The sequence below is a fragment of the Thermobia domestica genome, chromosome 2 (genome assembly GCF_964235325.1).
Source record: "Thermobia domestica chromosome 2, izTheDome1.hap1.1, whole genome shotgun sequence".
Lineage (NCBI taxonomy): Eukaryota > Metazoa > Arthropoda > Insecta > Zygentoma > Lepismatidae > Thermobia > Thermobia domestica.
This window is the reverse complement of record NC_137455.1, coordinates 130,049,172-130,076,253: the sequence shown is the minus strand read 5'-3', so window position 1 is coordinate 130,076,253 and position 27,082 is coordinate 130,049,172. Positions and strand designations below refer to the sequence as shown.

The 27,082-nt window shown below is 34.2% G+C and overlaps 1 protein-coding gene across 2 annotated transcripts in view; it reads right to left on the bottom strand.

Moving 5' to 3' along the window:
* The window catches only part of LOC145679735 (neuronal acetylcholine receptor subunit beta-3-like), a 71,235-nt gene extending 44,589 nt beyond the window's left edge, over window positions 1–26,646 (bottom strand). The window contains exons 1-5 of one of the 2 annotated variants that reach the window (XM_081750297.1): window positions 26,508–26,646; window positions 19,159–19,319; window positions 16,251–16,295; window positions 11,308–11,414; window positions 1,217–1,421 (exon numbers count right to left, since the gene is read on the bottom strand). In XM_081750297.1, the coding sequence (XP_081606423.1) occupies window positions 1,217–1,421; window positions 11,308–11,414; window positions 16,251–16,295; window positions 19,159–19,319; window positions 26,508–26,583 (594 nt within the window). In that variant the 5' untranslated portion in view covers window positions 26,584–26,646. The remainder of the gene's footprint in view (window positions 1–1,216; window positions 1,422–11,307; window positions 11,415–16,250; window positions 16,296–19,158; window positions 19,320–26,507) is intronic. The other variant, XM_081750298.1, reaches the window with a different exon arrangement.
* Window positions 26,647–27,082: the final 436 nt, after the last annotated feature.

Sequence of the window (27,082 nt, the reverse complement as noted above, 5' to 3'; positions counted from 1 at the left end):
GACTACGCTTTTGCACCTTTTTCACAAAGTAAATTATGTGATAGCTTGGAGTTAAAAAAAAATTACAACTGTACGTCGGAATGGAAACTGGTGGGCTTTAAGGCGATGAACGTCAAACATTAATAAACTGTTAATAAAATCCCATTTTTAAGCAGCGGCTCATTCTCCATTTCCATTCAAGAGGCTATCATAGCTCACATCACAAATCTATCTTCATTTTAAAGACTAAAAAGCATTGACAATCATGAACAATTTATGAGTACAATATCTACATCTCTGTCACATTTAAGGAAAACACTAAATAACCTTACACCTTTCGTATTTACACCAGTTCTTATTAATTTGAAACTGTTACACATTCAGTACTTTATTATTTTATACATAAAAAAGTAAGAAAACGAAATAAGACTGGTAAATAGGAAAAAATCTAATTTGAAATTTGGCTTGTAACACTATCGGTTACAACACACTAACTACGCCGAATTACTTTCTAGCATACACTCACGTTTTCCAGCCACGACGCGTGGTTGCGATAAGACTTTGTATTTCATAAAGTAAGCAATTATGTTAAATGATATAACAGTTTTAAGTTGTGTACATACAGATCGATTATTCTATGGTACATGAAGGCTCACAAAGGGCTGCGGTCGCTCAGTGGTAGAGCGTTCACCTCTGGTGCATGGGGTCCTTGGTTCGATCCCAGCTCGCGTCATGTGAGCTTTGTATTGGACAAACGCTGTGTGCGTGGGTTTTCTCAGAGTTCTCCCGTTTCCTCCCACTTTCGTCATTCCACCCTTTTTTATTGATTTCTCATCATCACCGTCTTCTTTAGCCTAGCCGGCATAACCAAGGGACGTAAAATCTTGAAGATTTCATTTCATTTCATGAAACCTCACACTTCGAAATTACGCCGCCAGCATAAAGCCTTGAATTAAAATCATAACCGGGACTGTGTGAAAATCTGATGTACTACATTTTCAAATTTGCCTTTACCAACCGTATAAGGAATATTTACTCTATCAGTGCCCTTTAAAAAAATGAATTAATAAATTATGAATGGTACCCACCACTCACATGTGTTTTGTCACTTTGTAATAAATTGAATAACTCGAGTAATTTTCTTTGATATAGAAAGAATGCAAATCTTTGAGAGCAGCCACAGCAATGATCAAATTGGTGTCGAATGTACGTATGTAAATTAGAGATAAATACTTACTGCACGCACAATATTAATTTCATGTCCGTAGTAATCCCATGAAGCAAGGTTCAAAGTACAATTTCTGGAGTCAAAAGGCCACAATTTGAGATCACCAAAGCAATAAATTTGGAAAAAACCAGGAGGTGCCCACCATATTCTTCCATTTGGGTACACAAGTGCGAGTCTTTTCTTGAGGAAAGGCTCGTCGCTTCTCCGATCAGCACTAAGGAAAAAAATACAAAATAGAATTTTTTATTGAATGCTACATTTTTCTTACTTCTAATTTTATTTTATATTTACGTAAAAAAAATGGTTAAGATTTGGAGATAGACTTCAGATGTTCATATGGTCAAAATTACATTTTCTGACTTTAAAGTTCGGCTTCTTAATTACTCATAAGACATAAGATGGTCACTGTGCTGTCTCAGGACGTTTGGGAGCACCTTTAGAAAGTATTATACAGGGTGTCCCAGACTACATGTTACACAGCATGTGGGTAGATTCGTTGGACCAAACTGATTAAGTTTTCTCAATACAATTTGCGTGACTGCGTCGTCGTCTTCGAGATACAGGGGTGCCCAATGCGATGCACTATTGACTTTCGAAAATGTAAATAGAATTTAAAAGTGACACAATAGTGATAATTAGGGCAACCCAAAAGCATAAAAAGCATTAAAAGCATAACAACAATTTACACATATGGTTGGTACCTTGAACATGATTGTGGTCGTCTAAGGGTGCAGAAGAAACTAATTTTAAAATTATAGTTTTAGAAAATAAAGCATAAAGCATAATTTAAAATATATAGCACAATTCTTGAAAAATTGTTTAACTGCAAGTTTAACATACTGTATTAATATTTTTTTTAAAACCAATATTTACAATATAAAATCATTGACAACATAACAATGCAACAATGAAAAGCTTATTTTTATTTCTGTAAACTTTTCGGTGTAATCCTGTGATGTGGAGAAAATAAAAAAGGAAAAGAAGAAGGAAACTTTCCGCCAACAATGAATAGTACACAAGAACTCCACAGTATATTATGTATATATCTTGAACTTGAGCGCTTTCTGTACTTTTGGTGGCATCTTTTACTTTCCATTTGTGTATATGTGCATCTCTAAGGCGCACACAAGTGATAGAAAAAAGTGACTCTAGTAAAACATATCTCTTTATAGTGCATTAAGTATAAAGTTCATTAAATATGAAAGAAACTGGTTGCATAAAATATTATTAAATAGATCAAGATATAGAATATTTAATGTATAGTAAATATTATACATTATACATGATTAATGTAAAACAATGATTGAAATTAACAATAAAGCATAATTTGGAAAAAATAAAGCATAATTAAACAAAAGTAAAGCATAATGTGGGTTGCTCTAGTGATAATATATTTCAGCAAGGAGCTGTGTATTCAATTAGTACATCGAATACATGAAGCACCAGTGACACTACGGAGGTAAAAGCATTTTATTGTAAACAAAAAAAAAAAAAAAAAAAAATACTACGTGAGGTTATTACATGTTTAATGTCCTTTGGTATTGCTGAACAAAATATGACAAACAATAATTCAGTGATGCCAACTATCAGGAATAAAGACGACATCACGGCTTTTCACTTTATCGTGAGTTTCGAAACATGTCATACTGATCGGTTTCAACAATAAATATTCGGCTTCATAAAAGCAATACAAAAGAGCAATAAACTCTTTTTAAGGGTCTTTACTACAGCGAAATTAAACTACCGCTAATTTTAGAGGTTTTCTTTAATATCTTCAAAACAAATAAAAATATTCGAAAAGCAGAAACGTAGTGAACTAGACAATACGTTTTTGAATATGATACCGTTATCACGACTCATCTACCTGCTTTCGATTTGCAACTGTAGATAGATTTAGCATTTTTTGCAGGTTCTTTATATAGCGGCATACTAAAAGCAGATAGGTGGATTGTGGTAAAGGTATCACATGCAAAATCGTGTTGTCTAGTTCACTACGTTTCTGCTTTTCGAATATTTTTAGTTGTTTTGAAGATATTAAAGAAAAACTCTAAAATTAGCGGTACTTTAATTTCGCTGTAGTGAAGACCCTTAACAGCAAGGGAAAAAATTAAGATGTGCGTTTGCGATTGGATGCTTTGTACGTTCATTTGCGGATGTGATGTCACGTTTGAAAAATCGGATACAAAACAACGAGAAACATTTTAGCTCTCCTAGTGTTTTATTATGTAGAACTGCGAACACTACAATTGGTCTTCAAAGATTGTAAGTAATTAGAATGTGATACTGAAAGGTGTTTGATCTGAATTATAATTACAATAATAATACAACCATTAATAATAGCAATAATAACATTCAAACATAATACGACAATGAAAAGGCGGGGGAAGAGTAATAATTCTAGTTTACAGTGTCTATGACGAACAGTGTGCGAACAAATTAGATAATCTATATTGGGGGGGGGGGATAAAATCAGGCTAACAGAACATAGAGTTTGAAGGTGCAATAATTCAAAATGATACAATAATGCCTTACCCTCCCCCACACACACACATAAATATGATATGACATCTGTAATAAATAAGAGATTTATTAATTCAATAAATCTACCGACAATAACTATGTATATATATTGTCAGACATGCGCACACCACACCTAACCTTTCTGAACGTGTTTAATGTTGTACTTGCTCTTGTGTCCGTAGCTCTCTAAGATTTAATTACTTAATAATTCGGCCCGAGCGATAGCAATGATCACAAACATGTTAATTTTTTCACTCAAATTGAAATCTTCCACTTTGCGTTATTACACATAGCCTTGCAAAAGAAAACCTACTTCAGTATTATGAAAAACCACTAAAATTATCAGTTAATCAGGGCTAACTTTAAAAAAATCTTCGTATTAGCCTATCACCCGAGAAATGGATTGTTGCTGGTCCGATTTCTGGCATCAAAGTCAAATCGAAGGCCAAATATTTGTAATAATAATAATAATAATAATAATAATAATAATAATAATAATAATAATAATAATAATAATAATAATAATAATAATGAAATTCAAATTTCGAGCTTGTGCTCCTACTCCCCGCTAATGCTGCGCTCTCTACGATTTGTTTTTCAAATATCGATTCCGTGACGGGGCTACAGCTGAGTTGATTCACTATGCACTACGTTATCAAAAGAAGTATAAACATTACATTGAAGTTTTCTAGACAGTATTATTGGCGTGGAGAGCAAACTTACAGTGAAAAGAAGGATGGAAAAATGAAGGGTTAACTTAACAAGAAAAAAAAAAAAAAAAACGCTTCACATAAAATGTTTATAGACACGGTCAATAACACAGAGAACCAGTCGTATTAGCAAATGCTGAAACCAATCTTCAATTATGCGCTTACTCACCTTCTCTGACGTGTCTGCTCACTACGGAAGCATCCCCAGCATATACGTTAACATATAGCCACGAGAGAATATATAACTGAGATTTTGAGTACATTTTCAAAAGTTCATTTCCGTAAGCTGTAAAGGGCGGTGATGTCCGTTTGCATTCAATTAGTAAATTCAAATCCACGAATGACGACAAACTGAAAGGTACGAGGATATGGGTTGCACCTAACAACTATAGTCATAATAATATAGTTCAACTAAACAACAGTGAAAATAGTGGGGAAATTAGAAATGACCAGAACTGAATAGTTTACATCGCTCATTTCGAAATACAGATAGCAAGTTAAACTTACAAGAAATGACAAAAATCAGTGAAATTTGGCGTTATACTAAGCATAGTTTGGGGGAGCAAGTGAGCATCCCCGGAGGGGATACTTCAGTTTATTTCTTTGAGGAGGAACAAAATGTGATTGGGAGAGAAAATTTCCGCCATCCCCCCCCCCCAGTAATTCGTACCCTGATGACGAAAGTCTACATGATCTAGAAGGCTTTCAGGCCTTCGAGTCCAGTTTGCATCAGCTATGCTAGTTTGAGGTAAATTTCCCGCAGCATAGGGAGATTTAGCAAAGAATTTTTTAAGGAGGGAAAAAGGGAGATTTTAGTAATATGAGATAAAAAGTAGGGAAATTTCTAATTTAGTACTAAGTACTAATGTTACGTTACTAAGTACTGCGGCAGTATGACGAAAGACGGTGGCATTCTTTCCAGAGTCCCACACACAAATAAAAGTGAAAAACTTTTTTCCTCACAAGCCTTCCGCGATCTGGCATAAGGATGTCATTATACAAGATAAGATTGAAGTAATAACAGAAGATTAAAAGCAGAAATGTATGTTGTGGAGATATGAGCATAGTATAACAAACAATCCATAGACCGCAATAATCCCCTCTTTAAACAATTATATATATATATATATATATATATATATATATATATATATATATATTCGCGGATCTAGGATATGATCAAGGGAGGGGCTAAATTATAGTTTGCCGCTTTATCCAGTGTGAAGCAGGATTGAAACCTATTTTATCCAGTGTATACCTGAGCGTCAACGGGGGGGTAGGGCTATACCCCCTTGGATCCGCCCCTGTATATATATATATAAGAAAATATTTGAGCATTCCTGACGGAAATTTTAACTTGAGGACCTAGCATCACTGGTTTGTATCCACATGTGAGCGAAGAATGGGGAGAGACCAGGAGCGCCGGAAGAAAATTTTCTAGAGGGGGCTCATCTCCATGGTTGCCACTTTACGTCTGGTATTTCTGGTATTTAATATACGTAGTTTGCTATATTACACATACATTTTCGTGAGCCAGAGGGGGCCCGGGCCCCATTCTGCCTCCACCTTCGGGCGCCCATGGGGGAGACGCGACTGAAGCCTGCACAAGCAACATTGGTTCGTACATTTAACTGACGTTGTCGAGCCTGTCTTCTAGTCCACTATTTTGCTCTTCAGTTACATCAAACGCCACCTACTAGTTTAGACAGTCTCCCAAGTACGTAATAGTGCAAAAGGAGCTGCGGTTGTGACAATACTTTATTTTTAAATGTGCTTCAGTATCAGACGCCTCATGTCAGTTTTTTTTTTTTTTTTTTTTTTTTTTTTTTTTTTTTTTTTTTTTTTTTTGTACAGACGAGCCACTTTGCAAGAAGAATCAAATGCAAGTTTCGACTGGCGCATCCGTACACAAATAATGAGTACATGGATATACTTCTCATATACAGAGAAGATTTGCAAGATGAAAGAGAGAAAATGAAACTGTATCAGGAGGGTTTTGTGAATAGACGATAACCAGCACATGCCATACGTGCATGGCATGAATATCGTTTACGTGAAACAGTTTGTGTGTGTGTGTGTGTGTGTGTGTGCTACTAACCAAGAGCGTGAGATTCCCAGATAAGTTCCTACCGTCAGATTGGAGGAACAAATGCTGAAGACAATTCCTCCACCAGCACCGGGCTATCGCACATGTTTCAATGTTAACCATATGACGGTGTGTCACGTTTGTTTACGATAAGTACATTCATCATCACCTCCAGAGGGCTCAGAAGTTGGAACTACAAGATTTCACTGCACGTTAACAATTCTGTTAATGATTTGTTGACAGAGTAGCTGAAGATCCTCAGTTCACATGCTTCCTCTTATATAGTGATGAAGCTCTCTTCACACAAGCGAGATACTTCAACACAAGAAACAGACATGTATGGACAACTGAAAATGCCCGCTCTGTGCATTACAGAGGCTCCCAATATCGTTTATCGATCATCGTTTGGGCTGGAGTTGTAGAAGACCAGCAGATAGGTCGATATATTTCACCTCCACGTGTCAACGGACAATATTATCTGACATTTTTGAACCAGGTGCTCTCTGAATTCCTGAAAGATGTTTTATTGACAGCACGTAGGTAAATGTGGATTCAGCATGATGGTGCAGCTATACACTTCACTGCAAAAGATCATGAGTAACACATTAACATATTTGGAGAAAGAAGGATCAATCGCGGAGGTCCAGTGACTTAAGCTGCCCGCTCACCAGACTTGCGCCTCTGGAATCTTTCCTTTGGGGTTCCGTGAAGGAGCTTGTTTATGAGACCCCAGTGGGGACTTCGGGAATTCTATTAGGAAGAATTTTGGCAGCTGCACGACAAATACGTGAAACGCCAGACATCTTTCAACGAGTTCGTCAAATCCTCCACAGAATATACAAGGTGTTCTAAAGTCAGTGGAAACCATTATAAGTAAAAAATTAAAAATGAAATCTTTCCGCCTTATGCAGAGTCGTTTTGACGTATGATTAGCGTCATATTAAAAGCTTGACTACTGCAGAAAACATGTTAGTGGAACCCTTTAGTATGGCACTAATCACGCGTCAGAACGACTCTGCATAAGGCCTTTTAAGTTTTACATCCCACGGTTATGGCGGCTAGGCTAAAGGAGACGGTAATGATGAGAAATGAAATGAAATGGTGGAATGAAGAAAGTGGGAGGAAACGAGAGAACCCGAGGAAACCCACATACACGGTGTTTGTCCACCACAAATTTTACTTGGCGGAAGTTGGGAATGAATCCGGGACCCCATGCACCCGAGGTGAACGCTCTACCACTGAGCCACCGCGGCCCCTACCATTATAAGTAGTTTCTTCAATTTGTCAGAAGAGATTACCAATAGCACAGGGTGAATATACTTCATGTTTAACGTTGTGGCTTTTTCTATTATTTTGGGCTCAGGATACACTGAGAAAAATCTGTTCTCCGAACAGTGGTATATTGTACAAATATATGGTATCCTCTTGCTTACTACATAAATCAGTACGGAGCATACGTTATACGTATGCTATATAGGTACTGCCCTTAGATATTACATCATGTGGTTGCAAGAAATCTGACATCTAACAGTTTTCCGTATATCACATGCATATACTTATGTTATATACGTCCATTTGTATGTGAGATCCTGACCGCCTATATTGTTTCATATGGAAAGTACGTATAGATAGACCACTTATACAGAAAGTATTATGAAACATGCTTTTTCAGTTACACGTCTGTTGTACGTTAAATCCAAAAGCTACAGGAATTACGCATGTAACCTACCTTTTTAAGTTCTCCACTTACATTTTTTTTTCTCAGTGTAGTTACAAATCGATGTCATGTTGCTTTATCCGGTTGTTGGCCCCAGGACAATTAAAATCCCATGTCATTGTTACTTTCTCTGCAGTTTTTAGCCTAAGGAAAATTAAAAACCCATGCAATTGTTGTCTTTATGTGGTTTTTGGCCTCAGGAGAATTAAAAACCGATTAATAAACCTGACCAAAGCAAATAACTTTTAACAAATAATAGTGTTACAGTTTAGGCAATGATACTTATTTATTAAATGTGACTTGCTTTGGTCAGATTTGAGTCTTAATTAAAGCAAAGAAGTTCCAAAATAAACCATGAACGCCATTCATTAACACAATCAGTTTGGTCCAACGCATCTACCTACATGCTGTGTAGCATACTGTGTGGGACATCCTGTAGGTGTGAAAAAGGTTATGTTGTTTATTAAAAATTATGCTTATGAATTCTCTACTTACTACTTACATTTATTTCACACTATACCAATATTATGAACACACTGGTAGTACTTTACCCTAAAACTGCTTAATTTTATGTATTTGCGAGACATAAATTGTTCTGTGTGCCACTGATACTTCATCCTTACACTTCTGCGTTGGTAAGACAAATTGAGAAAAAGGAAATCAATTATGAAGAAAAACTTTAATGTAACTGATTTTTTTATGAACTACTGAGGTAATTGTGAATACAAATGTATTTGTTCGTGTGTTAACTCAAGCATAGTGCTCCTTAGATTTCTCATTCACTAAGTTGTGATAAGATTACCTCGTCTCTTTTACGGTTACTTGTCACATCCCATAGATATCCTTAAATGAACTCCACACCTCAGTTCACATCCAATAATGTTCTCTCAAAATATCAACATTCATTAATATTTTGGTGATGATCACGGTCTTTGTTTTAGCACAAGGTAACAGTTCACTTTATGCAGAGGTAAAAGTGGATCTGAAAAGCTAGGGGGACGCATGGCGTCCCCCTGTCCCCCGTGCCTATCTTTGCCGATTGTATTTTTCTTGAAAAGTGAGGAGACGCCAAAGATATTTTTTGGAAGTGGGCAGACATCGTCCCCCGCTTTCGCCCTCACTTTTACCCCTGACTTTATGTAAAATTTATGATAAAAAATTCCGAATGGCACTACGTGCTGCACTTACAAAACTTCAAACACTAAGAGACTATTGCCTCGAAGAACAACGATTGTGATTGTTAATCTCTCGTGACTGACTAACTCCTGTGTTTCTTCTTTTGTAACTTACGTAACGATTTACATTGCTATTTTTCGCTAATTTTCAAGTAACCATAAAGTGGGGTTGATGTACGCGTATCCTTTCTTTTCTTTCGTAAGCCGGGAAAACATTTTTTAGAAAGAAATATGTTGATCTAGAGAGAATCTGTTCAGGTACTTCATATATAATGAAAGTGTTTCGTTACATAAATTTCTTGGAGACAGTAACAGAAAAAATTCACAATATATGTTACTTATACATATTATTACAGATTCTTAACAGTACAAGTATTTTCCGCTTTCTTTTAAACCCTAAGAAAATTATGAATTTACTTCCATCTAAATTGTACATCAATTACTAATAGTCTACCATAATATCTTGGTATATCTGAGGTATAAGTCAGATACCGAAAAGCCAACGCTCTACTCACCTTGTCTGAAAGATGACCGTTAGTGCCTAAAAAAAATTATTATTAAACAGGCAAGAATCTCAACTCTTAAAATGAACAAACACTAGGTTTAATATATGCACTACTGATCTGATTAATTATTGATAAGTGTGCGATGACTTTGAACCTCGAGTTTTTGTCAGATAATTTATATGAGGAGACAGCATTTTAGAAATTGAGTCTATTCACGCTGTGACAAAAAAGCTATTCTCTGACAAATACCTCGAGAGCATGGCTAGAGAAATTATAATTAACTGTAAAATAATCTATTCACTAGTGTATTTGTAATATCCGTCATGTGGATTGAATGTCAGTTCCAGAGCGAAGATTTGATTGAATTAACTACACAGCACTAAAGTGAAGCTCGGGTTGAGTTCACTACTTGTCTATTTGAAGCGTTGAGTTCGTGTCCTGTTGGACACTTAGTAGCCAGCCCAAAGCATTTGATGAGCGTGATCGACTTCAATCTCTTGGTTCAAGTGAACTGGGTTCGCATCTCACTGTTGATGATGTGAAACTCCAGACGGCAGCCCTCGAGAAGCAAAAACGAGCGGAACAAATATATCTCTTAGCCTGGTTCGTATCCCGTCCCACCTATACTAACTACACCATATATGAGAGTTAGGCCAAACTGTTCTGCGAATGGGACTTCAATAAAGACCCGCGAAAATGGCGAAGCCCTACACACTGAGTTGTTTGTCGTTGTATTAAAATCGATAAATTCGCCAAAATCTAACTCCGTCAATTGGTTTTGTTTGTTGGATTTTGTTGGAAATTCGTCGTTGAAAAATTCCTGGATGTACAATTGATCAAATTTTTAAGTTATTGTTGCTCTGCTAAACTAACTTTTCCCTTGAGATCGAAGAGAGGACTTTGTCAACGGATCTCTGCTTTGTAGAGAACGGAAGGAGAATAGACTCAAATCATCTTTATAATTGCCAATAGGCATAATCAAACAGACAGGGTATTTTAGCAACTGCAAGCAAAGTACGCGTTGCTTCAGCAGGTTGGTTGTTATGTTGCTTGATATTTATTTAATAAAAGAGAGACTCATCTTTTTAAAACTCAACGTGTACATGAGTTATACAAATAAATTATTTGTTTCAATAATCCTCTTTATAATAAATGAATATCCCTATAAAGATGAATGGAATTATAATTTCAAAATTATGCTAGATTTCTGTGCATATTGCGATACAGTCTACGGGGGTCGAAAAAATATCACAAGTTCGAAATAAGTACTTGAAACTAAAATAGAAAGGACAGTAGATTCGCCATTTGAAACCTATTGTAAATCCAAGTCAAATATGAATCAAAAATAGAAAGTAGTCGTAAAATACATATTAGAATGTGACATACCTGTTTCGTACAACTATATCGGGTGTCCATATGTACGTAGGAGCAACATCAATTCTCGTGAGATTATATTTTGCAGGATTCCACACAATATGGTCATCAACCCAACTCTGAATAAATATAGATAAAAAAATTATATAACTGACATTTTCCTTTACAATTTTCACAAGAATTGATTGGCTGGACATGAAAAATGAAAACTAAGAAAGAAGTATCATAAAACGATTTAACAGTACAACTCCAACAAACAACTCAGAACATAGATATGTAAGGGAAAAATATCGAAGAAGAGTGAAGTAAATATTCCTCCAGGTCATAGTCAGCGCATATGATAGAATCCACTGGAAAAGCATAATATCAGTCTTGGAGAACCTGATCGTCGTATCGCTCGCAGATGACAACAGTCACTATAGTCACATATAAAGGGTATTCCAGAAGAAGCACAAAATTGAAAGTGCATGTCATTTTCCGTCGTAGACTTGCCAGTATTGCATGTTGCATTAACAGGATGAAGATGCAACATAGTTGGTCGTTATCAGGAACGCAAACTCTGAGATCCACCGTGTCTAGACATCAATACCTGTGTGCACCAGGGACGCACTCACGGGACTCCATCTAGTATGGACTTTTGACTTTTACCCGCCATAAAAATTCTTTGTACCGATCTGGTCATGATTACCTTTGATTTTTTCTTTTTGTAGGTTAATCATAGAACTGTACACCAAGAAAACGTATATTTCTAGTGTAAGAACGCATTACATCCACGTTGAAAGTTATGAGGAAATAGTTCGTCTATTGCGTCTTACTTTCGGTGGCAATAGTTTTACGGGTGCTAATATTGAAATGAAGTTTCAATAATCCCGTGTCACCAGCAAGAACACTTGGGCTGTCACTCAGATTTAGTATTGGTAAATTGGTATCGGGACGACGCCCGTCTGTGAGCAATGAAAAATGAAATGAGTATTTAAAAAAATAGAAGCAGTGTTGAGAGAAATTATTGTATAAAGGGATTGGAAAGGAATAAAAGTAAGTAATTACAATACCAGTTGACTCTCCATGGGTCTGCTAGGCTCTCTGATCTCCAGCCTGTTTCACGAAGGCGAGTAGAACTCAATGTATCTGGATTAATTAGCCTAAGAATGGCTATATGTAAAACTCGCGTTATTGCTCGAAGTCAATTGCAACGCTGACAGACTGTTAGCAAGAACGACTATCTGTCCAACTTGACCAACTCAAGACTGACTCTCTAGCCACTGAGTTAGAATCTCCCGAAAGACTATAATTGTTGGTCTATAATCTCCCGATAGACAGACTGCCCGTAACGAATACCTCCGGTTGACTGATGGTCAGCATGATCTTTCCTCATTGACTGTAAATGTCAGTACAGAATCTTCCGGCTCCGGCGAGTTGCACTGGATTTATAAAGCCAAATCCACTTGATGTATTGCTGATGAGATGAGTCTCGTGTTGACAGGCACCTGACGTAAGAAAGGTTAGCTAATCGAGGAAGGAGCCCTTACAGCTTTGCTATATAAAAGAAATACACTGATATAATTAATTACATAACATAAACAAACACATCAAATTTTGCAAGAAAACAGCATTCTGCGAAAGAAAACAAATCATGACTTCTCAAACTAAAATGAATTCATTACTAAGGTATATTCTTCGGTGATTTGTTATTGTGCATTTGGTAAATAGTTTTATTAACTGAATAAAAATGAACGTTCTTACAAAATGATGTCGATTTCCTTACACTGAGATAAGCAACACATTTACCAATCAATCAATAATCCTTGATATTTTCATAATAGTACGGCGCACACCACCCAGTATATAGATCAAAGATTAATCATGAAATTCTAGGAAAGAGGATTAGTTGTGTCTTGGCGAAAATCATTGGCTGGCCTAAAAATCACTGTGTCACTTACGAAATTAATCCTTTTATATGCGGAAGCGTTACTGAAAATTTTCCGAGAAGAGTATATTAGTCGAGTCGTAGCGGATATTTGTCTTGCACATTGTTCTGCATTTAAATATATATATAGCGTGTGTACTTTCTTGTGATGTGCAAATATTGTCAGTTTTCAAATAAACGATCCTTAGTTGCAATAAGGAATCTTCTTTTTTTTTCTTCTTTTTTTATGAAACACCCTTTATATGAGAAATCGGTTATAAAAGTCACTATGACTGCAAGTCATAGCAGCCGCAACCCATAGAAGGTACAAGATCAATTATATAAGCAAATGGGCACAGCCACAGGATCTACTAGCCATTGACAGCACATACCAACAACAATGCGAGACAGATTTTTATGCATAACACAATAAATAATTTTTCAATTTTTCAATTTTATTGGAAAATTTTCTGTGATTAATGTTACTATTGTTCTTAACTGTGGAAGTACACAACAATATATATATATATATATATATATATATATATATATATATATATATATATATATATATATATATATATATATATATATATATATATATATATATATATATATACTGATTAATTATGAGATCCAGTTAGACTGATTTTGTTATTAGTTCTCTCAAGAGTTACATAAGCAGTATAATACACATAACAAGATGCTTTTAACATATTCATTCTTTCAGTTATACTGAATAAAATGTTCGACCAATTGTATGATCAAAATCTGGATTGAGCTGGATGTTTATAAACTGCATTTGGGTTGGATCTGAAGTAAAATGGTATCAATATTGGGGAAGAGGCAACATTATGATGTGTTTCGGTTGTTATCCATCATATTTGAAGGGTAAGGGGAAAAAACAAGGAATGTCCATGTATGTGCTTTTTCAGGTGCTTTGCCCTATCTGTTGGTGACTCTTGGTTCTATTTGACTGTACATGCCATGCATGCGTAGATGTAGAAATGTCCATATAAAATGGGCAAAAGATTTAACTAACCCTATTCTTCTTATGCGGTTTGCAATATTAAAACGCCGTTTTCTCGAAAATGCAGTTTTGTGACATTCCTTCTTTTTCCCCCTTACCCTTCATTTGTGGTTGCTTTATTTGGATTCAACTTTGTTAGTTAAAACGTCAATATGGTCATGCGACGCCCACTTTAAACGAGAAATCGAATTATGCGGATCATTTAAAAATTATTGCAACGCTGGTGCACTTATAAACTATTGTAGGGTTTAGAGTCTGTAGGTCGTTCCGAAAGAAAAGATAACGTTCCATACACACCTCGTAATACCACTATACCCATATTAAACACACTGAGAATATTTGTGAACCACTAAAACAACGAGCAAACACCATCACAAAACATTTGTGAGATGGCCACCGTTCTCTTCTAAGTGTGGCAACAGTGTTTTACAACATATCTCGTTATGTCTCGGCATCTTGGGTACCATCAAGAAGATAGGTCCAATAGTTTTCTCACCTCATATACTGTACCACACCAACACTCTAACCGCAATTTGCATGTTTGTTGGGTCTGTCGAATGTAAATTTGAGTCAGCCCAGTAGCGAACATTCTGTCTGCTTACTTCGTTGGAAACAAAAACAAACAAACAAACAAACAAACAAAGTATATTTACTGAAAACAACTTTATGTTTTAACATTGAGTCACATGCTGTCTGTCTCAACACCTACTCGCTATACTCCATTCGTCAGTCAGAATCGTTGTCAGGAAGTTTTTGTTCAACCTGTAACTCGTAAGGGTGCAACTTTTCTCTGTTCTAAGTTCTTTGAAAACCTTTGTCACTAACACCATAGTCACTCAGTTAACGTCTCAACACACGAAATACAGGAACTGATATTGTTTGAACTAGTTAAATTTCATGGTCGTCCTCTCCTATCCTCTCTTCACGAGTTAACATATTGGCGTCTCTCCTGCAAAAATCAAGATGAAAGACAGCTTATGTTACACAAAGCTCTATAATCATTGCTTAACATCTACGTACAGGAGTATGTAACACGTGCAAATGGAACGTAAAAATTACACAAATGATGTGGAAAATTGCTTAGAAGAGAACAGCAGCCATGTGAAACACGTTTTATGACTCTATTGGTCTGTTGAGTTTGTATAGCATATAGCATATAATCTTCCCCTTCGGAACATTCCGCAGAATCCGAATCCTACCCTAAAATCTATTTAAGTGCGCCAGCGTTATAGTTACTGCACACTGAATGGCACCATTCGATTTCTCGTTGGAAGAAGGTGTCATTTGTTATATCACATAATCATGTTGACATTTGAAATAACGAAGTTGAATCCAATATGGTTACTACAAAGATGGCAGACGACTGTAACTGCGTCCTAAATTTGCCCATTCCCAATATTGATGCCATTTGACTTCCTATTTAACCATACGCAGTTTATAAAATATTCAGATGGTCTAGACTTTTGAGTATCCCTTTATATGTTTCTACTCTTTTGCACTTAATTTATAACTAATGAATTATATGAAACTTATAATCAATTCATCACGTTATTTATAATCAATTATTTTTATTTTGAAAGAACGAAGATTTACTTCCTGCAGTTAAATTGTAATAAATACAGGATACCGAAGGTTCAACTTCCTATTAATCAAGTAATTTTGAATCCCACTCTTAGATATCATATATTGAATTGTATTGTTATAATAATACCTTTACCTCTTTCAATTAGATTATCATATCAGTGGGATCAAAACTGTTTCCATTCGTTGCTTATAGATCTCATCTTCAAAATTTGAACTAATTTAGTGAAAAAAATGTTATGTTTAAATTTCTAATTTTATCTAGGGAAACTGTAGATTTTATAAGAATTTTTGAGTATCGTTTGCAATTTAAAATAAATCTGTTTTGCGTAAACGAAAGAATATTTACCATACAAACAATACTATCAGTGGTTACTATTGGAAAACTTGCGTAAATTGAAACGCTATTTACAAAGTACAGAAATCGTAAATGCATACCAAAACGCCAAATCCATGAATAGTGAGTTTATTGAAGTCATCATCCTAAAAAGAAAAAAAAAAGAAAAATTTAATCAGAAGTGTAACATAATGAAGCAAATGTACATTATAAAAACCAGAGAAAGAAAATACTATATATTTAATTATTTGTGTTGCATATTGCTGACATACGAGACAATCGAATCTGCTTGTAGACGTGAAATAGCAGAGATTGTTGCATCTTTTTCGCATGAATAATAGTTTATGCTAATATCCGATGTCGCTTTGCGCTTGGTTCAAACGGACGACCCTCAATACACCCAATCAACTTCGCCCTACCCTGACCCAAAATAGATGCAATTCTTGTTCGTAGTAGCCACCTAGCACAAAATGATTTGTGTTTTTGATCTACACGTTTTGCATATACTCACCTCGGATTGTGCTAGCTCCCTAAGGACATTCACCCAAGCTACTGCGTGAAATCACCGTCCTTCACCTGTCCAGACGTGAAGTAGATATGTAACGTAGTTTCTTCATTAAGTTACAATACTTGCTTGTGTTAGCGACCTAGCACAGGTTGGCGCATGTTTTAAGCATAAATAGTCGTTTTGAGCATACTCAGAATCACTTCGTGTTTTATTCTTACGGAAGCATTCCCCTCGGGCCCGCCAGCTTTGCCTTGTGCTGATCCGCAACACTGTAGATACGACTTTTGCTATTAGTGGCCATCTATCACGGGAATAATCGTTTCGCATAAATATACATCGTTTTGCGTATACCCATCGCCTATTGCAGCCTGATAACTGTGGACATATTCCCATTCAAACTTACCTGTTTCACCCTACTCTGACGCAGAATATTTGCAATTCTTCCTTGTAGTGGCCAACTTGCACAGGTTTATGTGTGTTTTCGCATTAACAATCGGATTTATTTCACATCAGTTTGTACACATTATCAAACTGTACGAAATTATTTGTGTATGTGCCATGAAAATTAAAGTGCAGAATGTCTCAGAGAAAAGCAAGAAAAGTGAAACAATGTATGAACATCTTTTCTATTGACCAACTATTGTAAACCTGCACGAAAAATTATTTATGCGCCCTATACTACAACAAGGTATAGTTTAATAATAATAATAATAATAATAATAATAATAATAATAATAATAATAATAATAATAATAATAATAATCTTTTAATTTTGTCCTGCACTTTGTCACAAAGTAACGCAGTGAAGAATAGCATTTAGTTTTATATACATTTAACTGTATATGCTGCATCTAGGAACTGCTTTATAATACTAAATGTATATGCAGATTTTGATCCTTCGTAATTATAATCATACGTAGTTGAAAAGCTAGATTAATTTTGTCAGAATCTTGATTATGTCAGAGCTTTAGTTATATACTGTACACAGCTTCGAGCATTCAAATTCATGCTATATGTAAATACTGCTATTTCTATTTCTTTCGCCATCTAAGTGATGACTTTAAACTTGGGAATACTTAATCGTTTTCGCCATTATGAAGTGCTAGGAGCTTGATCGTATCAAATTTAATGCATCAAATTATATAAAAGAATTTGAATAGTTATAGCACATTACTGGAATCAAAATGTCACCAACATTAGTCCGAGGTTACCTGTATTAAAGTACTATAGCCTACCTATAGGTTTAGAATTATTTTTTTTTTTTTTTAAAAAAAAGCTCTTGATACGTACTAGTGCCGTATAAACAGGGAGGCCACAAAGTCGCTTTTCTCAAAACAAATAATTATACTATTGCGGAAAATGACTGTGCCCACCCTGTATTTTACTTATAGTATATAATATCAAAAATCATATCAATACACAATGTCTAAATCAGTAAAATCACTTTAAGGCATATAAAATGTATTAATGTAAAAAGTGAGCAAAAAAAGTACTTATCCAGGAGCAACGTTCCCAAAATCAACCATTTTCCATCTGGACACGAGCATAAGCTCTTATTGTCTACGACCTAATTTTTTAAATTTATTTTTTCCGTTACATATATGTATATATTTTTATTTCCTAGGGGGCTGATAAGGGATGCAGTTTACTCCTTGATCTATTATTATTATTATTATTATTATTATTATTATTATTATTATTATTATTATTATTATTATTATTATTACATAAAAGCGAGGAATTGACTTGAAGACTGCTCGTAATAATGAAGAGCTTTCGCTCGTTCACCATTCTTTCTATAAAAGTATCTAGTTCTGTTCCCGAAACCTTAAAAAGGAGCTAATTTATTTCATAATAAGTTCATGTAATCATTCATCATTTCAGAAACGAAAAGAATGAAAGGAAACTTTAGAAGAATATGCTTGAACACAAATTTCTTCAGTGTTAATGTCATGCTTAAGAAAGACAAAAATAGACAAAAATAATTTAATGATTATTTCCTATACTTTAATAAAATAATTATTTTCTATAAATATTTTTTTTAAATGTCTACGAAATTTTCATATCAATATTTTTTTTAGGTACAAACTTGTAATTCTGTTAACTTATCATACAACAGCGAACAATTTTCGTTTACGCTTCTTTTGAAAATGAATATTACCCGTTAATTTTGTGTCCCTCTGAAATGAACAATGCATTCCTCCTACCTGATGAACAAACTCCATGGCTCTGGATAAGTAGAGTAACAAATAAAACACAGTTCTGACCAGAGCAGAATGAAATATATTAAAAACTATACTTACAATGTGTTACAGTTTCAAGGACCTAACGTCTGATGAAGAGGACGTTAGGTCCTTGAAACTGTAACACATTGTAAGTATAGTTTTTAATATATTTCATTCAGCTCTGGTCAGAACTGTGTTTTATTTCCTCCTACCTGTCTACTGTACATAAGGCAAACACATACACACTATGAATGGATACAACTAACTGATACTCACAAATCCCAAGTGCATAACGTTTATGTAGAGTAAAAGTCTTACTGCATCTGATTGGTTGATCACAGGTCTGAAAGCTTTATCATAACCACACAACAAATCTCTCTTCAGACGAAGTAGATTAGTTTTGGCTGTTATGTTTAATCCACAGTACAATTGATCTTCTGAAAAACAGAGTTAGTAATTAACTACCTACATTGAAATTGTGTCCTTTCTTCGTATGGCAAGAATAACGTTTTATGAACACAAAACCGTAAATTTTAATATTATATAATTTGTTCCGCTATTCTTTCTTTGGAAGCAGAACTTTTGAATACGTTAGAACACACTGTATGATCGCTTAGATTTAACAAATAGTTTGTGTACAGAATTTCACCACAAACTTAACGAATCCTCAAGTTTCAGATTTTATTAACACAAACTTCAGAAATTTGAATATTGTAGAAACTGACATCTTTTCCAAACTTACAAACTGAAGTTTCGAAAATACTTCGACATGTATTTTGCTATTTTTAATTAAGAGTGCCAAATTTCACTCTCTATCTTAAGTAGATTCTTACATTGGGAACTTTGTGAATAGAGTCAAAAATTTGAATATTATATAAATTGCCCCACCACTATTTAAACTACAACTTTCTAACCCTTACCTTACAACGAGATACTTTGTATCGGTCGATAATTACCTGTATCTTGGGCAGAAAGTGCTTCTACACAAGCACTATACCTGATATAATGTTACTTAAAAATAACAAAAGAAGAATGTTTTTAATATATAAGAAATATACATTATTGTATAGTTGGTTGCTATGTAGTTTGTTTATAGATACTCGATAGACATGTTTTGATTGCAAGTCAGTTTTGTGTGAATATACGTTAAAAGAGAATCAACGAATAAATTATCTAATACTTATCATGGACTTGTAATTTCAGCAGAAAAGGTGATAATACTAGTGAATATAATTACGGAATATATTTTAAGGTGCAAACGATTACTGCCACTAAAGTTTTACTTATATTATTAGCCGAACCAGGGTTGACGACTACCTTTGGTAAGTCGTTGTAACCTAGAAAGATTTTAACCTTATTAATCATAAGGAATTCAATACATGAGATCAAGCACTTATTAACTCTTTATCTGGACTAAGTTCCTGTTGTCATTTTAATTAAGAGTGATTTACTGATTTTTCACTGCCTTATAAATGCAGCATGATCCAACAGCAATTCTTTAATTTTGCTGCCAACTCATCTCAAAGTTTTCCTCGATCAACAATTGTTGCATAACAAGAATTTTAAGAATGATCAAAAAAATGGATCAAAAGATTGTGATCTTGGCCAAGAATTAGCTTTTTGGATCAGGGACCACAATTTAATGAAATATATTGGATTCTTTTTGGATTAGGGCAACAAAATTTTTGAACGGTCCCTAAATCAAGTTTTCGTATTTTTTAAGAAATAAGCACATCATACTGAGTTAAATGATGGTTTTGGTTTGGCTACACTGTATGCAGTTCTCTAGATCTAAGGCCTACAAGAAATTTTTTGTCTGAAATATATTGGATCTTTTAATCAAAAAAAACAGAAATGAAGTAGAATTGGTTTATGTGAACAACAAACGCATCTAGAAGTTTTCGAGAGAAGCGCACCTGAATTTTATGTACTTACTGAAATAGAGAGTACTTTTTTTAAATATTAATTCGGGTATGAATATCAATGCTATAATAATCAGTATGGTATTTGAAAACTTTGAATAAATTGCTTAGGACCTCTTGCACCCCTTTTGGTAACGCTTTCATTTTAATTGTAAGGCCGCATGAATATTTTGAAGAGTGACAGAAATAACATTTATGTTTTCAATTAAAAACAGAAAGCAATGATGGATGGCTCAATTAGTAGATTTGGTTCTAAGGAATGGATGAGCATTTCCCCACTTGTCAAGATCTAAAAAATATTCTAAAATTCATCCTTCATAATAATAATAAAAAAACTCTCCAACAGAATAAAGATTATTAATTCTAAAAAAAGTTCAAAATTCCGATAACATCACAATTTTAAGATAATTTTAAATTCTCCAAAACTGATAATCACTTTTGAAAAATGTTCCATCCTGGAACTCTGAAAACTCTGTTTGGTAGGAAACTTTCTACTCTTTCAAACTGGTCCAATTTCATTTTGTTCTAAACTTAACCATTAAACAAAATATTGTCAAAAATGAATGGACAATTTCAACAACTCTATGAAGATAAAAACTCGTTTCTAATGCTGTCCATGAGCACGATGTATTTGACTGGTCTATAAATTGAAATCAACTCGAAAACTCTTCTATATTAAACTTCTGGCAGTTTGAATCCTATTTAGATTCCAAATATGTAAATCAATTCCAGTTGCGAACAAAATAAGCTAATATTTCCTTGGTGACAATGGACCTACATAAGTATAAATTAATTGATAAGTGGGGAATAGTACAAACCTAATATATGCCTTTATACTCGTACTCAACGTCAAAAATAAATGTTGAATGCATAGAACAACACATTTATGAATTTCATGTGAAGAACAGTATAACATAATTTTCTTTTTTAAATATTCATGAAGTGTAATTTTGACTAGCACTGTTCTTCTATTCATCGATTCAATTATAATTAAATATTTCTGGAAGTTCCCTTTCATATGTTATTTTTGTATTCTTTATTTTACGAAATAGGCACGTTATTTCACCGCAAATTTAAAACCTTGTTCTGGGATTGCCAGTAGTGTATGCAAGAGAAGTCCGGAGTTTTGACCCTCCGTTGTGCAAGATAAATACAAAAATTAGGTATGTCCTGAAAGCATATGAGACTAAATGCTTGAACCCCACACCCTTGATCAGGCACGTAGCTAATGAAAGTCCGAACTACGTATATTCCATGGTATCAGGAGTCTCCCCAAGAATCTAGTGATGCATAGATTCCCGGGAAAATATTTTTAGGGAATATTCCCTGGGAAAATTCCCGGGAAGATTTTCAAAAATGGGAATGTTCCCGAAATTTATGTACAAACACAAAGAAAATTGCATTCTATTACCATATTATGATTTCAAATTAAAATTAGTTTTTATCACACTATACTTATTACTGCTGTCTCCAGAGGATCCTTTAAAATGTATATCCTGAACAGTATTATGTTATTTTACTATTTTATGCAATTTAAAGACTACGTACTACTAACCGTTTGTTTACTTACAATATGTTTTATGCGAGTAAATATGTACGGAAAACATTTGGTATAGAAAGTACACATACCTTTACACCGCTAAACAGTTTAAATTTATAGGTAAGTGCATTTTCTAAACTTGACCCTACTACTAATATTATAGTTATATTAAAATTTTAAATGTTATAATCAAATTAGGTTGGTAACTGCCAGATAGCATACATAGTCTCTCGAAAAATTTCTAAGGTTTCCAGGGTATGGGATGGTATATATACAGAGTGTTGATATTAGATACACTGTGCTTTGCTACTGTGTACTATTAAATCTCTAATTTTTAAGAACAGAGGCTATTTCGAACAATATACACGGTGTTACAAACATTCGTAAACAAAGCTTGGTAAATTAATACACACGTAAAACGAAGCAAACAAAACCTAATTAACACAGGTCCGGAAACAACGGTACTAATGAAACATCCTGAGAAGCAACCTTAATTTTGATATGTAAACATTACATTTTAAAAGTATGTGTATTTACGAATACATATTTCTTTATTCAATATCTGATCTTTTCTCAGAGAGCGAAATTGGAATCAAAGATAGCAGACATATCAATATATATTACTGACGGTGGTTCGGGGTGTATTGATAGTACCTCAACTCTATCACTAGAGAATTTCTAGATTACTTTACAAACTGGTTCCTTTTCATCATGTATAAATTAATACTTTGCTACTTTCTAGTGCAAATTAAAATGGAAATTAAAACAAACATATTATTAGTTATATAAAGTACAGTCAACGAATTTCAAGTTTTTAACCTCCAAATTATATAAAACCTAGAACTAAATGATAATAAATGAAAATAAAGTAATTAGCCATATGGTTCTTATAATTTGAAAAATAAAGTAAGAAATGGAAATAAATTCCTCCCCGGGAATTTATATGGCAGGGGAAAAAACAGGAAATATTCCCACTTTTATTTTCCTTCCCACCTGGAATATTCCCAATGCCCATCACTATAAGAATCTACAAGATTGCAGGGACTCTAAGATATCCTGTAGATACACTTTCCTATCCTGTACTATTGTGTACTGTCGCAATTGATAGTAAAACACGTTTGAAACGACAAAAAAAATTTGTGTTTTTTCTCGTGCTATATCTTTATGTTAGTGTGTGTGTTCATCCATCTCCCTACATGTAATGTTTATATATGAACTACATTTCGATTTGCTTATTTCAAACTTTTTAATTCGTTATTATTTTCGAGAGAAAAAATAGTTGCCATGCGGATATACCTAGGTATTTATGTGCTGCGAAGCGCAATTTGTGATAAGGTATTAACTTTCAAGTTCCGGGATTCTTTACATTTCATAATTCAACATAATCTAATTTGTACATAATAACCACTTGTTTGGTCCTTTAAAAAATATCATATAATTATTAATTATTTATTTTAAATTTAACAGACATGCCTAACTTGTTATACTCTGAAAGAAAAAATACATATGAATTATAGCTTTTCATAGTTCCGAAATTGAAATTAAGAAGCCTTTAATTTTAACGTCGCACGATTATGCCTGTTAGGCTAAGGGAAACTTGATGATTAAGGGAATTGAATGATGATGATGAATTAGTGCAATGAAAATGTATTAAGAAACTGCAGGATATCCACTGACAAGATGTTATCTGTTATTCACCACAAGCTTACTTCGAACGATATCGAACCAAGGACACCATGCACCAGAGGTAAGCGCTCTACCATATACATACAAACACACCCCCTTCGCACGTGCCTCCCCCTTCGTTGTAAATATACACTGTCTATAATGAGAAACTAGCAGGGAAAATACCAACACTTTCCGAAATTTTCTGCCATCATGTTTCCGTTTGGGATTAAAAAGAAAACAGAGCTTTGCAAAAGTTTAAGGAAAAGGGTTTTCAAAAGGTTGAAGGAAAAGGATTCACCAAGCAAAGCAATATAGCATTTGTCAAGTAGGGCAGAAAACAGATGCCAGGAGGAGAGAAGGACATTTCTTTTTCCTGCATAACACTTTCGACTCTCTTTAAAGTACTTTCCTCCGTTCTATCCATCAGTGTTGTCAGGGGTAAAGAATATTGTCACATGTCATTTTGAAGAGTTTCAGTGTGATTGGTTATTTCGGTGGTTATTGGTGCACCCCTTCAGTCAATTCTGCACCCGGCCCTGTACATATGGAGTGAACCTGAAAGATGTGCACAAACTCCCGGAGGTGATTCGTCATATCAAAAGAAGATTAAAAAAGTCTTCTTGGTTTTTGTGGAATTTCACGTCGTGTACGAGTGACAGGAGTGCCAACTTGGAATCGAAAATCGAATCCTGACAATTGGAATGAAATAGAAAGTTATTGTATTCAGTTTGCAAATACTATGACTGTTAAAGATGAGTCTCAAACAAATATTGACAGAATGGTGCAAAATTTGAGGAAAAGTTCTGGAAAAATATGGAATAAAAATGAACTTAAACAGACGAAAGCAACGGAACGAAAAAATCGAGATTTAAATGTCGAAATTCGAGAGGGAGAAGACAGAAGAGGTTACTAGTTTCAGGACCTATTTAGTGTAATTAGCAAAGTATGAAATGTGAGTAGGAAACAAAAATACGATAGGAATAAGGAAATGAAAAATTAGGAAGAAGAAAAAGGATATTTTGCGTCTACACGAAAGATGAAAACTTCATAAACTGTTTCGTATTGAAGTGTCGCACCGCAAGAGACAAAAATGTGATCATTAATGAAGAGCGATTGAAAGGTATTGAAAACTTTCTAAACGTGAGTTTTAAGAAGAATACACACAATTAGCTGGACGGAAAGAGAATCTAAAAACGCGGTATTGGCCAGGGTTACGTAATCCATCTAACATTTGTGTAGTCCAGAGTGTACTCATCTTAAATTTACGAAGAACGAGCGTATATGCGGATGATTATACGTTACATTTTTGAAAGGATATACCTGCTATATACTAAAAGTTGTAGCATTGCATCATTGGATTCGCAGATGTTAGAGAAAAAAGAACAATATTGGGAATGGAAAGAGGAAATGAAACTGATTAAATCGTTATTTAAAAAGAAACTGTTTTATTGGGGATATAGTAGAAAGTTGGTAGAAGGTAAGAAAAGGAGAGGAGGTAAGTTCTACTAATTATGAATACATGAAAGAGAGTATTATTAGACCGAAATTAACTCTCTTGAGTGCCGACGTCATATTTGAATTTTAACTTATTGATTTATACGAAGATGCATTTTTCTTTGAAACGAACATATTTTCGTGTTTTGATTTTTACTGATTTCTTCTACAAGTCTAGTTGAATTTTCGTTTGTCAAAATGTATTTGCGTTGTAAATAAATTTAACATTATTCAAAATATATTTGTTTAATAAATATTATAATATTATACATCATAGACTTTAACTTTCACAAAACAAGAAACATTTAAATAGATTTTTTGAAAATGAAATGAAATGAAATCTTTGAGTTTTACGTCCCACAATTATGCCGGCTAGGCTAAAGGAGACGGTGATGATGAGGAATGAATGAAATGGTGGAGTGAAGAAAGTGGGAGGAAACGGAAGAACCCCGAGAAAACCCACGCACACGGTGTTTGTATAGATTTTTTGAAGAAAAAATCACTAAAATCAAAACATTAAAATTATAGTTCATTTTAAAGAAAAGGGAAGAATACAATTCCATATAAATCAATCAGCTAAAAATCCAAAGATGGCGCAGGTATTCAACACCGTTAAGGGATTTATTACATAGAAGCTCTTTTATTTACCACAAGTAATGTTTTCCTATATATACCAGTAATGACATTTTTGTACTCATGACGATAATGATTATGATGATAGACACAAAGTTGACTGTTACCTTTTCAAATTTTAATGAGATTTTAGTCTTCTAAAGCTAAACAGAAAACCATTAGCAACCTGATACCCATTGTAGAATTAGCCTTTTCATTTCTTTTTCTTAATTTTAAAACATGTGGAACATGAATAATATGGGCACCCGTTTTGAGTAATATTAAGAGCCTTAATAATGTTACATATTTTTCAACTACGTTTAAAACGAAAACTATGTATTAGATACTGACTGAAAGATTTTTAAAACACTGAAAACTGTTCAACTTACCTGTAGCAGATATTTCATCAATTTTTATAAAAGTGACCAGAGAGAAAACAAATTCGAAAAAAATAAATAAATTCATATTGAAAATTACCACCCTAGACCTATTCTGTCCTGTAAAACATATTATCTAACTGAATTGCCGAATGAAACAGTACGAAAGAAGCTGATACTGTACAGGCATTTACACCCACCAGAAAAATATCTGTGTTATGTCATTCACGTAACATATTCCAGTCGCGCCGTCCTTTTTATGTCATGTTTTCTCTCTTTTTAATACAGTGGTGTGTTACAAACCTTAGTCTGCTTTCGATTTATTTTCATGAAGTGTTTGTTTTATTCAAATTACATTCCTCTGAAACTTTTCACTTTGCAAGTGAAATTTGCTAATTTACAGTGTAGGAACTTGAAAGATGCCACATTGGTTAAAATTTAAAAATTTTCGCAACTAGCTAAGGAAAGACAGTTTCATATACGCTCAGAAAACTATACAAGAGCTTGTTCATTAGGTAGCGGGGACGGTGGTGATGCTAATTAACGAAATAATAGAACTAAGAAAGAAGAGGCAAGCGGAAAACCCG